Source organism: Bubalus kerabau, chromosome 19 (genome assembly GCF_029407905.1).
Source record: "Bubalus kerabau isolate K-KA32 ecotype Philippines breed swamp buffalo chromosome 19, PCC_UOA_SB_1v2, whole genome shotgun sequence".
NCBI classification, from domain to species: domain Eukaryota; kingdom Metazoa; phylum Chordata; class Mammalia; order Artiodactyla; family Bovidae; genus Bubalus; species Bubalus kerabau.
Genome location: NC_073642.1, coordinates 19,898,529 through 19,911,694, shown reverse-complemented (window position 1 = coordinate 19,911,694; position 13,166 = coordinate 19,898,529). Strand labels below are relative to the sequence as shown.

General features: G+C 47.4%; 1 protein-coding gene across 3 annotated transcripts in view; it reads left to right on the top strand.

Annotated features, from left to right (window-relative positions):
• Nucleotides 1-13,166, top strand: part of NTRK3 (neurotrophic receptor tyrosine kinase 3) — a 425,220-nt gene that overhangs the window by 112,373 nt on the left and 299,681 nt on the right. For all 3 annotated transcript variants that reach the window (XM_055556823.1, XM_055556822.1, XM_055556824.1), the window contains exon 4: nt 12,136-12,204. In XM_055556823.1, coding sequence (XP_055412798.1) covers nt 12,136-12,204 — 69 coding nt within the window. The remainder of the gene's footprint in view (nt 1-12,135; nt 12,205-13,166) is intronic.

Genomic DNA, 13,166 nt, shown 5'->3' with positions numbered 1-13,166 from the left:
CTTACACTCTGTGGGTTACAGGTCCCACACGGGTCTCCCTGGGCTAAACTCAAGGTGTTGACAAGGCCAGGTTCCCTTCTGGGGCCTCTAGGGGTGAATCCATTTCACTGCGTCTTCCAGCTGCTCGAGGTCGCGTGCATGTCTTGGCTTTTGATCCCCTCCCCCCATTACATCCCTCTGTGCTTTCTTCTGTGTTGCAGCCCTCTTGACCTCTCTGCCTCCCTCTTCCACCTTTAAGGACCTCTGTGGTTACTCTGGGGCCACAGGATAATTAAAGGTAATTTCCTCATCTCAATTCATACCGTCAATCACATCTGCAAAGTCTTTTTTGCCCTAGAAGCTGATGTATTCAGATTCCGCGGTTGAGGCCGTGGACATTTTGGAAGATATTTATCCCACCTGGACCGTAGACATAGTACATGCATGCTTACTCCCTCAGTTATGTCCAGCTTTTTGCACACCCATGGATTGTAGCCCACCAGTCCTATTGGATTCTCCAGGCAAGAATACTGGAGTGGGTAGTCATTCTCTTCTCCAGGGGATCTTCCCGACCCAGGAATGGAACCTGGTCTCCTGCATTGCAGGTGGGTTCTTTACCATGTGAGCCACCAGAGAGAAGCTACAATGTGCAAATAAATGGACATGGCTGTCTTATAATAAAACTTTATTTACAAAAGCAGAGTGCTGGCCAACAGGCTATAGCTTGCTGACTTTGGCACTCAATGATTAATGAATCTGCATCCAATTCTAACGTGACTTTCCCCACCATCAAGCAATTCTGGGTCACCAGCTGAGGGTCTCACAATTCAACTCAATTCTGACCTTATCTACCCCGAAATAGCATCAGACTACACAGATTAAGGGTTCAGTCCCACCGGACCACCCTCCACTACAGATGGTAATCGCAAGTCCAGGTTGTCACCTGGGTTTCTGAGCAACTGGCTAGAAATCAGAGGTTCGATGACCCACTCCTTGCTGCTGCTGCTACTGCTAAGTCGCTTCAGTCGTGTCCGACTCTGTGCGACCCCAGAGACGGCAGCCCACCAGGCTCTGCCATCCCTGGGATTCTCCAGGCAAGAACACTGGAGTGGGTTGCCATTTCCTTCTCCAATGCATGAAAGTGAAAAGTGAAAGTGAAGTTGCTCAGTCGTGTCCGACTCTTAGCGACCCCATGGACTACAGCCCACCAGACTTCTCCATCCATGGAATTTTCCAGGCAAGAGTACTGGAGTGGGGTGCCATTGATCAATTTGCTAGTGCGGCTTGCAGAACTCAAGAAACTCTTTTACTCTCTAGATCAGTGGTGTATTGCAAAGGACATTAAATGATACAAGCCAACAGCCAGATGGGGACTTCCCTGGTGGTCTAGTGGCTACGGCTTCATGCTTCCAGTGCAAGGGACCTGGGTTCAATCCTTGGTCAGGGAACTAGGGCCCATATACTACAGCTAAGTTCACATGCCTCAACTAATGATCCTGCCTGCCACAACTAAGATCTGGTGCAGCCAAATAAATAACTATTAAAAAAAATCAACAGCTGGATAAAGAGATATAAAGAACAAAGTCCTAAACAAGGGAACCTCTGTCCCCATGGAGTTTGCAGCTTGACATGGTGACACACAGAAGTATTCTGGTTTCCCAACCCCAAATCCTACCCTCCTGGGGTTTCATGGGGGCCTCATTGCATCATTGGCCATTGGTGATAGATTTCCTCTCCCCTCATTGGAGATCAGGGGTGGGACTAAAAGTTGCAACCCTCTACTCATAGTTGATTCCCCTGACAACCAGATGCACATCTTTAGGGGATTTCTAAAGTCACTTCACTCTCTGAAGCAATTTTAGGAACTGAAGACAGGAGACTGAGTCTCATAACAAAAGATGCTCCTGTTTATCTGTCCTTAAAGAAATAACAAGGGTTTCGGGAACTCTGTGTCAGGAACTGTGGATAAGAACCAAACATATACTTCTTATTATGACCATTATTTCTCTAATCAGCAGTCCCTAGTCTTTTTGGCACCAGAGACGGGTTTCATGGAAGACAGTTTTTCCCACAGACCGAAGGTTGAGGGGGATGGTTTCAGGATGATTCAAGCCCATTACACTTATCGTGCACTTTATTTCTATTGTTATTGCTTCAACTCTGCCTCAGATCATTAGGTATTAGATCCCGGAGTTTGGGGACCCCAGCTCTAAGTATATTTTGTGCAGTGATTATTTTTGCCTGACATTTCATGAAGACGGTTCTGGGATCCAGTAAGTTTGAGAGGGGCTTCCCAGGTGGCTCAGTGGTAGAGAATCCACTTGCCAGTTCAGGACACCTAGGTTCAATCCCTGGGTCAGGAAGATCCCACTCCAGTATTCTTGCCTGGAGAATCTCATGGACAGAGGGGTCTGATGGGCCACAGTCCATGGGGCCTCCAAGAGTCAGACATGATGGAGCAACTAAACAAGAACAACAACAAATTTGAGAGACTTGATGGGTCAGATCCTTCACTCAGTAAAAGTTCTGAGAAGTTCTGCAGTAAATAAGCCTGTTTAATTTCATTTAGTGCCATTTTTTTCAAGCAGCATGAGATTTTTGGCCTTGTAATACCCATTAGCACACAGAAGACCTCGGCTTCCCAGGAACGTTCTCTGGGAAACCCAGGGTTTAGCTCAGCCCCAGGCCTTGTGGACAAGCTGCCTCCAGTCTCCTGATCTCAGGTCAAGACACCAGTCACGTCACTTGAGATTTGATTAGAGAAAGCATTTTGGCTTCATTAAAGTTCATTAAATGAGCCATCCAGTGTAATTTAGCTGAATAAAAATGGCTCAAATGGCTTTAACCCACACCCCCCTTTTACAGCAATTTAATTGAGGGGAAAGTAAATATATCAACGACGTAGAAAAATACTTCTTGGCCTTCAAGAGGAACACTGGGTGGCGGCATCTGCTTCCTTGTCATAGGGGCTGGATTTTAGGGGGTCGGCTCAGGGGGGACCCTTCGGGGGTGGGCAGCAGCCCTAGTGATGAGATGACTGGAAGCTTCCTTCCTTCAAGGAGGCTGAGGGCAGCCACCCTCACTTCGCCCCACAGTGGGCAGCAGGCATCTCTGGTGTGGGACTGGTGTGTGCAAAGTCCACGTTCAAGATCATGAAGTGTAAGCTCCCTGGTTCTGGGAGAAGCTCCCTGGTTCTGCCAGCCTCTTCTTTCTCTGTGGTTTGTTCATTTTTAAGCAAACTCTCTATAGGGCTAGTGCTACATCAAGGAATTCTTCTTTCTTGGACTTTTCCTCCACATCCGTCAGCGATTTCAAATGAATCTTGGTGTGGCTTAGCAGGGGAGGGAGTTGACTGTCTTCAAGAAGACCAAAGAGATAGTTCTTTTGTGGGAAAAATTCGAAAGGCAGAGACAAATCACTGAGGGGGTGTGGGGTCTTCAGGAAGGAAGAACGGCCTCTTTCATATGCTGCATTCGTGGATGGAGGAAGTCAGAATTACATCATGATGACGTCACCAAGCCACAGCCCCCGTGAGCTTGTGAGAGTGGAAGGGGGTGGCCTTTTGTTGTTCTCTGGGTGGCCACACCTGATGCTTGGAGCTCGTTGTTCAGTTACTCAGTCCTGTCTGACTCTTTGCGACCCCACAGACTGAAGCACACCTGGCTTCTCTGTCCTTCACTACCTCCCAGAGTTTGCTCAAACTCATGTCCACTGAGTCGATGATGCCATCCAACTGTCTCATCCTCTGTCACCCTCTTCTCCTCCTGCCCTCAAACTTTTCTAGCATCAGGGTCTTTTCCAATGAGTTGGCTCTTTGCATCAGGTGGCCAAAGTCTTGGAGCTTCGTACGGTTCTTAGAATAATGCTTTCTGCAAGCAGCAGGGTGAATCCTCTAGGAAAAGTCGGTGACTATGGCATTCACGATTGGGATGCCAGCTGAGCACACTCCTGGGTCTCTGTGCTCTCTTGTAACCATCTTTTGCAAGAGGAGACTAGCATATGCCTGGGGCAGGAGCTGACCAAGCGGACAGGCTCCAGATTGCATCTTCGTGGCTGGACCCTGATTGGGAAGCTGGTTTCCTGGGGTGATGAAACATAGGCACAGAGAGGGAGGGACTGAAAATCAAGACTTGGATGCTTTCAGAGATCACAGTTGGGCAGCCAGCTCTGCTATTAGGACCTTGGGGGCAAAAGAGGGGCTGAGGATAGGTGTGCTTGTCTGCTAGGGCTGCCATAAATGCTGCAGACAGGGTGGCCTTAACAGCAGAAATGATGACTTCTTCACAGTTCTGGAGGCTGGGAGTCCAAGATTAAGGTGTCAGTAGGGTTCCTCTCTTCTGATGCCTCTTGCCTCAGCTTGTAGACGCTGACTTTTCCTCCTGGTGTCTTCTTGTCATCTGCCTCCGTGCATGTCTGTGTCCTAATCTCTTCTTATAAGGACACCAACCATGTTGGATTAGGGTTCATGCCTCCTTTAGCCTTAATCATTTTTTTTTCAAAGATGAAAAAACAATATTTACTTTAATATCTATTGCCATACATTACATTCCCAAATTTCAAAAAAATAAGGTTGTAGGCAGATGAAATTATGAGAAACCTAGCAAAGTGCATCAATAACATCATATTCAGTGATGAAACACTGGATGTTTTTCTTCTAGGTTCAGTAACAAGGAAAATAAGCTGTCTTACTTCTTATACTCAACATCACACTGAAAATCCTAGCTAGTACAATAAGTCAAGAAAAAGGAAAATCAATTGGGTTGGGGGAGGAGCACCCAGGGTTTAACGCAGATTGTGAAAAATATATCCAATTGGATATGCTCAATGCTTCTGAGGGCTCCGTAGCATAGGGATAGCTAGGCACCTGTGGCCAACAGTCGTTCCACACTCGAGTCCTAAGACCCAGGCTGCCCTGGGCCTGCCTCTGCTGGTAGGACAGGAAGCACTTCTGAAGTCAGCCACACCCTTAATCTGGGAAGTCCACGGAGACTTCCATCTTCAGCATCGCTTCGTGGGTGGGAATTAGCGTCTCCTTCTCAACCTTTTTAGCAAACTGGAGGGTCAGCCCCCAGTTGTCTCAGTGTTTGGGGAACAGAAGTATTCACCTGGTTGGCTTCTTTTGACCGCAGAGTCCATCTTTTTTATTTTTTTTTAATTGGAGGAACATTGCTTTACCATGCTGTGTTAGTTTCTGACGTACAACAACATGAATCAGCCACATGTGTGCTAAGTTACTTCAGTTGTGTGACTCTTTGCAACCCTATGGACTGTAGCCCACAAGGCTCCTCTGTCCATGGGATTCTCTAAGCAAGGATACTGGAATGGGTTGCCTTGCCCTCCTTCAGGGGATCTTCCTGACCCAGGGATAGAACCCGCGTCTCTTAAGTCTCCTGTATGGGCAGGAGGATTCTTCACCACTAGCGCCACTTGTGAATCAGCCATAAGTTTACAGATATCACCTCCCTCTTGAACCTCCCTCCCACCTTCATCCCACCCCTCCAGGTCATCACAGAGCACTGGACTGAGCTCCCTGTGTTATACAGCAGCTTCCTACTAGCTATCTGTTTTACATATGGTAGTGTGTATATGTGGAGAAGGCAATGGCACCACACTCCAGTACTGTTGCCTGGAAAATCCCATGGATGGAGGAGCCTGGTAGGCTGCAGTCCATGGGGTCGTTAAGAGTCGGACACGACTGAGCGCCTTCACTTTCTCTTTTCACTTTCATGCATTGGAGAAGGAAATGGCAACCCACTCCAGTGTTCTTGCCTGGAGAATCCCAGGGACAGGGGAGCCTGGTGGCTGCCGTCTGTGGGGTCGCACAGAGTCGGACACAACTGAAGGGACTTAGTAGCAGTAGCAGTGTATATATGGGGCTTCCCAGGTGGCGCTAATGGTAAAGAACCTGCCTGCCAATGCAGGACACTTGGGTTTGATCCCTGGGTCGGGAGGATCCCCTGGAGAAGGAAATGGCAACCCATTCCAGTATTCTTGCCTGGAGAATTCCATGGACAGAGGAGCCTGGCAGACTGTAGTCCATGGGTTCTCAAAAGAGTTGGGCATGACGGAAGCACTGAGCACAGCGATCAGTCCAGTTCAGTCTAATCGCTCAGTCGTGTCCCTTTGCACCCACGGTGTACATATTGTCAATCCCAATCTCCCAATTAGCCTCCCTCGCCTTCCATTGCTTGTCCTTCTCTACATTTCAGGGTCTGTGTTGAGTGCTTTTGTTGGATGGTAGGGTTCCCAGGGTAGAGGGTGACATCCTCCCGAATCTTGGGGCTCCATCTTGCTGCAGTTGGGTGCCCCTTTAGGAGGGTCACGAAACTACTTTCCATCCTAAGGTTCCCTCTGTTCACCACGGGGCTAACACTGGAGGGGCCACCTCAGCCTGTCTCCTGCTCAGGGTCAGATTTGGCCATCTGGCGCCTTGTTTCCAGAGCACCCAGGAGCTGCATCACCGTTGTTCACTACTCTGGGCCCAGAGTCTGGGCTGTGAGAGGAGCAGTAGTGCAGGAAAAAATTAATGGCTTTGTTCGGTAGTCTCAGATGAGGCATACGGGGCGAGGGCATGGGGCTTGGTTTTGGGAAAGGGTTTGATGCATCATCTCGTAAAATCTTGCTCACCAAATTAATTCCAGCGGTCAGGTGACTTGGAAACTGGCCACGGACTCGAGCAAAAGTCAGAGACGGGTGATAATGGATCTGTGGGGGAGGAGGCTCGGGGCTGCTATGCAGCTCAGAGGCAGGATGGTTCTTAATTAAACCTTTGTCTGATGAGTGGGGTAACCGGCCCATCAATAACTGATGACAGGTGAATACAGGCGAGGCATCAGCTAGAAGGAAAAGCAGGGGCAGTGGGTGGTAAGCGGGTGGTAAGTCAGTTAAAACTCTTTACCTCATCTTTCCAATCTGCCCAGCACCGTGAGCGCTTATAGATGCCTCCGAGGGCAGGATGGCCAGAGGCGTGCCCTGCTTGCCTTGTTGGGGGTGAATATGCTTGCCTTTACTCTTGCTCTGTGTGTGTGTTTGCCTCTGGGCTGGATGCTTCTATTGTGCGTCTCTGGCAGGCCGCAGTGTGCGGTTGTCCAGGTTGTATATACGCTCTCCTCCCGGGACTTGCGCAGCACAGCGTTGCTCTCTCTGGGGACAGGCACTGTGCGGTGTGTATGTGGACCTGGGCATTTACATGCCTGTGTGTTGGTTGCAAATGTTCCTAGGTATGTCATTTTGTTGCCGGTTGCCCGAGTCTTTACGTTAAGACTGCTCAGAGCTGTTCAACTTTGATTGGCAGCCTCTGAGCCTCAGTTTCCTTATCTATTGCATGGAGATCATAGCAATACCCACCTTGTACAGTTGCTGTAAATATTAAATGAAATCGAGAAAGCAAAAGTGGGTAAATGAGTTGTTATCATTGTTATTTTGTTGCTAAGTTGTGTCTAATTCTTCTGCGACCCCATGGACCATAGCCTGCCAGGCTCCTCTGTCCATGGGGTTTTCCAGGCAAGAATACTGGAGTGGGTTGGCATTTCCTTCTCTGGGATCTTCCCAACCTGGGGATAAAGCCCAGTCTCCTGCATTGGCAGGCGGGTTCTTTACCACTGAGCCAGTGGGGAAGCCCCAAGTAGCGGAGAGGCTGGTACTGAGTAAGCCCTTAGTGAATGCAGATTTTGGTCTTGGAGATGATGTGGGGAGGCAGGAGGAGGTGAGAGAAGAAGAGGATCTGGACCCCAGAAGGTGAAGGTGGTTTGTGGACCATGGAGGAGGAGGAAGGGAAGAGGGCAGTCATGGACAAAGCCCTTGAGTCCTGCCATGGCCGCTCCATCTGGCCAAAGAACTGAAGGAATGCAAGGGGCTCTTTCTCCCCCAGTTGGGGCTTGGTGGGTGGGGGAGGCCTGGGGTGGGGAGCTACAGAGGGGACACCCCTGGGAGAGCGGGATCCCCCCTCCCCTGTATCTGGTCTCCCCTGCCCCTCCCCCTCAACTTGTAATAAGGAGATAATGCCATTTCTTATTCTTTATTTGCCCAGAATGCCTGTTATTTTCTTTCTTTCGGAATCCAATTTTCTCTTGACATTTCTGCCTAATGTAGCAAAACTTGACCTTTGTGAAAGGACATTGCTGCAGCCTGCTCCCTGCCTCGGGCCCCCCAAGAACTCCGGGCTGCTCTTCCCTCAGAGACGGGCGAGGGTCCCCACTTTACCTGGACCGCTCCTGGGTCCGCGCCTCCTCCTTCCTATGGGGGCGGGGGCGGGGCATGTTTCCCAGGGCGCGGTGAACCTGGGGTTCCCGGCTGCTGCCTCTCATGGCAGCCGCTGCTCAGCTTTAGAACCAGGAACTCTGTTCCAGGCTGTGCTGGAGTCGGGCAGAGAGCTCAAGGCCCCAGGGCCTTGTCTAACTTCTGCTGCCTCTGGTGCTGTTGTGCGTAAACCAGCAACAAGGTTCTGATGCATAAACTCACCTTTATGGAAACATCAGAGCAGCTGATGGTAATGGAGATACCTAGGGTGGTATTCAATCCTGTTATTCTTGACCCCGAGCTTCAGCTTCAGGTCCACTCCTGGGTGTAAGGTCACGACTCTAATGGGCGTACATGTCTGATCGCCTGCTCCTCCCTTCCGAGCAGGAGATGCTCTGCTGGGAGCTGGGCGCCTGGGTGTCCTCATGGTCGTCATGCAGTTCTTCCAGCCACCTTCCCTTCCAATTCAGTGGGGGAATGAGGCGGTTTTTAGGAAAAAGATATGCCGTTGTTAGGGGTTTTGTGAAGCTGAGCACGCAGATGGGTTAAGGTTTATGGGCTTTTTTTTAAAATTAGGGTACTGTATTGGAACACTATTACAACAGCTAAGGCATGGAAGCAACCTAAGTATTCAATGGCAGATGAATGGGTAAAGATGTGCTACATGATGGAGTATTACTCAGTCATTAAAAGGCGGTTTATAGGCTTTTGGTTTATAGGCTATAGGGTTAGGCTGTGTTGGCATTCACACCAGCGTTCCACAGCCCTGCAGAGAGGAAGTTAGTGACAGCGAGGGGGTATGAGGGGCCCTTCTAAAGAGGGCCAAGGAGAGAGTGCTGGGAGTTGGTGAGAGAGTATGACAGTAACTTTGGGGTACACCTCCTTGGAGAACTTCCCTTTGTCCCCAGTCCCTTGCGCCCCAAGAACGGGGTCTTCCTCCCCCACACAGTCATGGGCTGCCCCCAAATAGTGCTAGTTGCTCAGTCATGTCTGACTCTTTGTGACCCCATGGATTGTAGCCCACCAGTCTCCTCTGCCTTCTCCAGGCAAGAATACTGGAGTGGGTTGCCATTTCCTTCTCCGGGGGATATTCCTGAGCCAGGGATCCAACCCAGGTCTCCTGCATTGCAGGCAGATTCTTTACCGTCTGAGCCACCAGGGAAGCCCATGTCACGAAGATAGAGCTGCCTCAAATGCAAAGGGGAAGCCCTGTCCTGCAGCTTGTCCTTGGCTTTGTTATCTGCTCCTCCGATGAGCCATGATTACCCTCTGTGACCTCACCCAGGATGAGCTTCTCCAATGGGCTCCAGGCCCACACATCCAGCAGGCTGTCTTATGTCTCTCTGTGGACATCAAACAGGCATCTCAAGCTTAGTGTCTGCAAGGGGGAAGGTCTTGATCTCCATGCCACTCTCCAGTGGGGACCCTTCTGCAGCCTTGGGCTCATTAAATGACAGCACCACTCTCCTGGGCATTCAAGTCTCCCTCTGTGGCCTGATCCAGCCCCACAGGAATTCTGGCAGCTCTCCCTCACCACCTCGCTTGAATTCATCAGCTTAATCATCTCTGTGCTCTCTTCTTGCCTGGAATATGGCAGCATCTCCTAATTGCTTTGATGGCTTCCAGTCTTGGGTTCCTGTTTTTAAAGATGCTGGTTAGATTACGCCACGTCCCTACTTAACACCGTTCGGTGCTCTCCCATTGTTCCTTAAAGTAAAATCCAGACGCCTTACTTTGGCCCAAAAGGTGGGTGTGGCATGGCCCCTTCTGGGTGCTTACTCTACTTTTAGTTTTAAAATCTTTTGACCAAATGGCATGGGGATCTTAGTTCCCTAACCAGGGATCAAACCAGCAACCCCTGCCTTGGAAGTGCAGCGTTTTAACCACTGGACTGCCGGGGAAGTCTCCCTCCTATTTATCCTAGACCACACTTCCCCTACTTACTTTCTCACTGGCCTCCTTTCTGGCTCCCTTATCCCTCTCAGGGCTTCACACCTGATGTTCCCACTGCCTGGAACACACCTTCCCTGGCCCTCAGCTCAGCCTCACTCCTCTTGTCTCAGCTCCCATGTCCCCTCTCAGAGGGCATTTATGGAAGCCTTTGACTTGTGGAATGTTCAGAATGCTTGTTTATGGCGATTATTTCATAGATATATATTATCTTAAACTCATCAAGACATATACATTAAATATGGACAAAATTTTTTGGAAAGTCAACTATACCTTAATAGTAAAATAAAAAAGGAGGGATAAATTAGAAGTTTTAGACTAGCAGATACAAGTTGCTATATATAAAATGGATAAGCAGTAAGGTCTTATACACTTCTAACATAGCCCCGTCTCTCTTCCCCATTAGTTTCTTGCCCCACTTTGCTTAGACCCTTTATTCTACTCATCACAAACTGCAATTCTCTTGCTTATTCATTTGTAACTTGAACATATGTTCCCAAGAGACCTTATCTACTGTCCACCCCCTCGTTCCTTAGTGGAGCCTATATTTGGCTGTGAACAAATATTTGTTATAGAAGTCCTCTAAATATAGGTGCACTTGTAAGTCTACGCATATGTGTATGAACAGGAGCCTGTGTTTCCTTTGTTACCGACATGTTTGATAGACATAAATATGCACGTGCTTGTGTGTGTGAATAGGTATTTACCTAAGTGCAGTCTTTACTGCTCTCCTTTCTCATCACTAGATGAGTCCCCACAATTCCTGAGGTGCCACTTTGACTCCAATGTCTCCAGCTGCTGCCTTGAAGGACTGTTATCACATCGAAAGTTGTTTGTTGAGCCTGGCAAAGTAATAACCGTGGGTGTGTTTCTTCTTTTATTCAGAAGACTAATGACTGCTCCTTTCCCTGTACATCCTAATGAGAACAATTAAATAGCCATTAGGAGGAGAACAGAAGTGTGAACAAAAAGGCTGATGTCTTGATCATCGATGGGCAGGGTAGCTGGGGGAGGAACTGGCTTGAAGGAATTATAGGTGTGGAGTTTTTTTTTGACTTGTGTGAATGTTAAGAATGTTTGTTGGTAACAGGGCACAATAGCCTCACTTATGAAGGGTGAAGAAGTCCCAGGTATCTACAGTATAGGGTAGGGCATATACAATATACAATAACGATACAGTATTGTACACTTACAGTTTTGGGAAAAGGGTACATGTTCTATTAAATATTATTATAAAAAAAGGAGGGAAGAAACTTTTAGAGGTACCAGTTAAGTTTATGGCACTGTTTATGGTGATCATTATATATATATATATTATTTTAAACTCATTAAGACATATAAATATGTACAGCTCTTTTGGTAAGTCAACTATGCCTCAGTAATAAAAAATGGGAGGTGGGATAAATTAAGAGTTTGGGATTAGCAGATACAAACTACTGTATGTAAAATGGATAAGCAATATGTCCTACCGTGTAGCACAGGGAATTATATTCAGTTACTTATATAAACCATAATGGAAAATAATGTGAAAAAGAATGCACTTTTGTGTAACAATCACTTCACTGTACAGCAGAAATTAACTCAACATTGTAAATCAACTGTACTTCATTTGAAAAAAATACTTGCTGGTTTGTATACGCTCTACCCTGAGGGTTCTCTGTCCTCCTGAAAGAGGGTGGGCTTAAAAAGGTGAAATTTTATTGTGGTGAGAGGACAGCAGAGAATGACCAAGAAAATTTTATTAATTTATTTATTCCATTCGATTTGTAAAGTCTTTTCTTTAAAAGGTCTCAGCATCCTCTCAAGACATGATCTTTAGCCTTGACTACTAGCAGATGTGCTGTTAGCCGAATGGAACAAAGGAGAAGCACAGCTGAGCTAGGCTCCCATGAGATGACCATGCTTACTACACAGAGCGAGACTTATTCCAGATTGTCCTGTAATTTTCTTTATTTGTCCGTCTTGCAGAAACCTGTCAAGTAACCGGCTCACTACACTCTCATGGCAGCTCTTCCAGACGCTGAGTCTTCGGGAATTGTAAGTTCAGTTTTGAAAACTGTCCATATTGGTGGAGTGGTGGTCAGAGGTTGGATGAAGCCACTGGAGGCCGGGCATACAACTGAAGGGGTTTTTGGGGTGGATGACATGGGTGTACCATGTTCAGTGAGAGGGAATCACCTCATCCCTTGATTTCTGATACTCTTTCTGGGCATAGTACATTTCAGAAAATAGGAATTTCATCTCTTAGCAGGATGTAGTTTTGTGACCTGTTAGTAATTAGTTAATAACAGTATTGAATTTATAATAATAAAGAGAGTTAGTTTATAATAAATAACATTTGTAATATGTAAGTAGATTATTAGGTGTGCTTTCATTTACATGACCTCTGACTTATCATCACTAGTGTCAATCAAGGTAGGTATTATTATGCTTCCCATAAAAATGGTATCTGCACCCTTTAAGGTGAGGGTTTTTTAGCTCCAGAAAGGCATGTGAGACACAGCTAAGATCACCTTGCTAGGGATTGGCAGAACCAGGACTTGAACATAAGCCTTTAGTTTCAGATTGCATGTCTTTTCCACTTCTCATGATCTTCTGTCAGCCTATTTGGCTTTGAGTATGGGCATCTTGAAGGGACAAAGCCCATATATTTATTCAATCCGCCTGTGGACCTAAGCTTAGCCTTGATGCATTCTGAGCCTGATCAGTGTGCTCCTACCCCAGCTAGCCATTTTCCACAAACACATATTGGATGGATGAGTGAAAAACCTGTGACCACTGCTGGAAAAAATAACTCATGTTGTCGTGTGAGTCATCAGGGTCAGCTCTGTGCAGGAAGGACAGCATATTATGTTGAGAGAACAAATCAAGGAATAAACTGCAAAGGAATTGAGACATGGATGGAATTAGGGACTCAGTGTTCCAGAGACACTGCTCACATGTCTTCTCTTTTACTTGGTGACTCCGATCCAAATTCACTGAATGCAGATTGCTTTCCT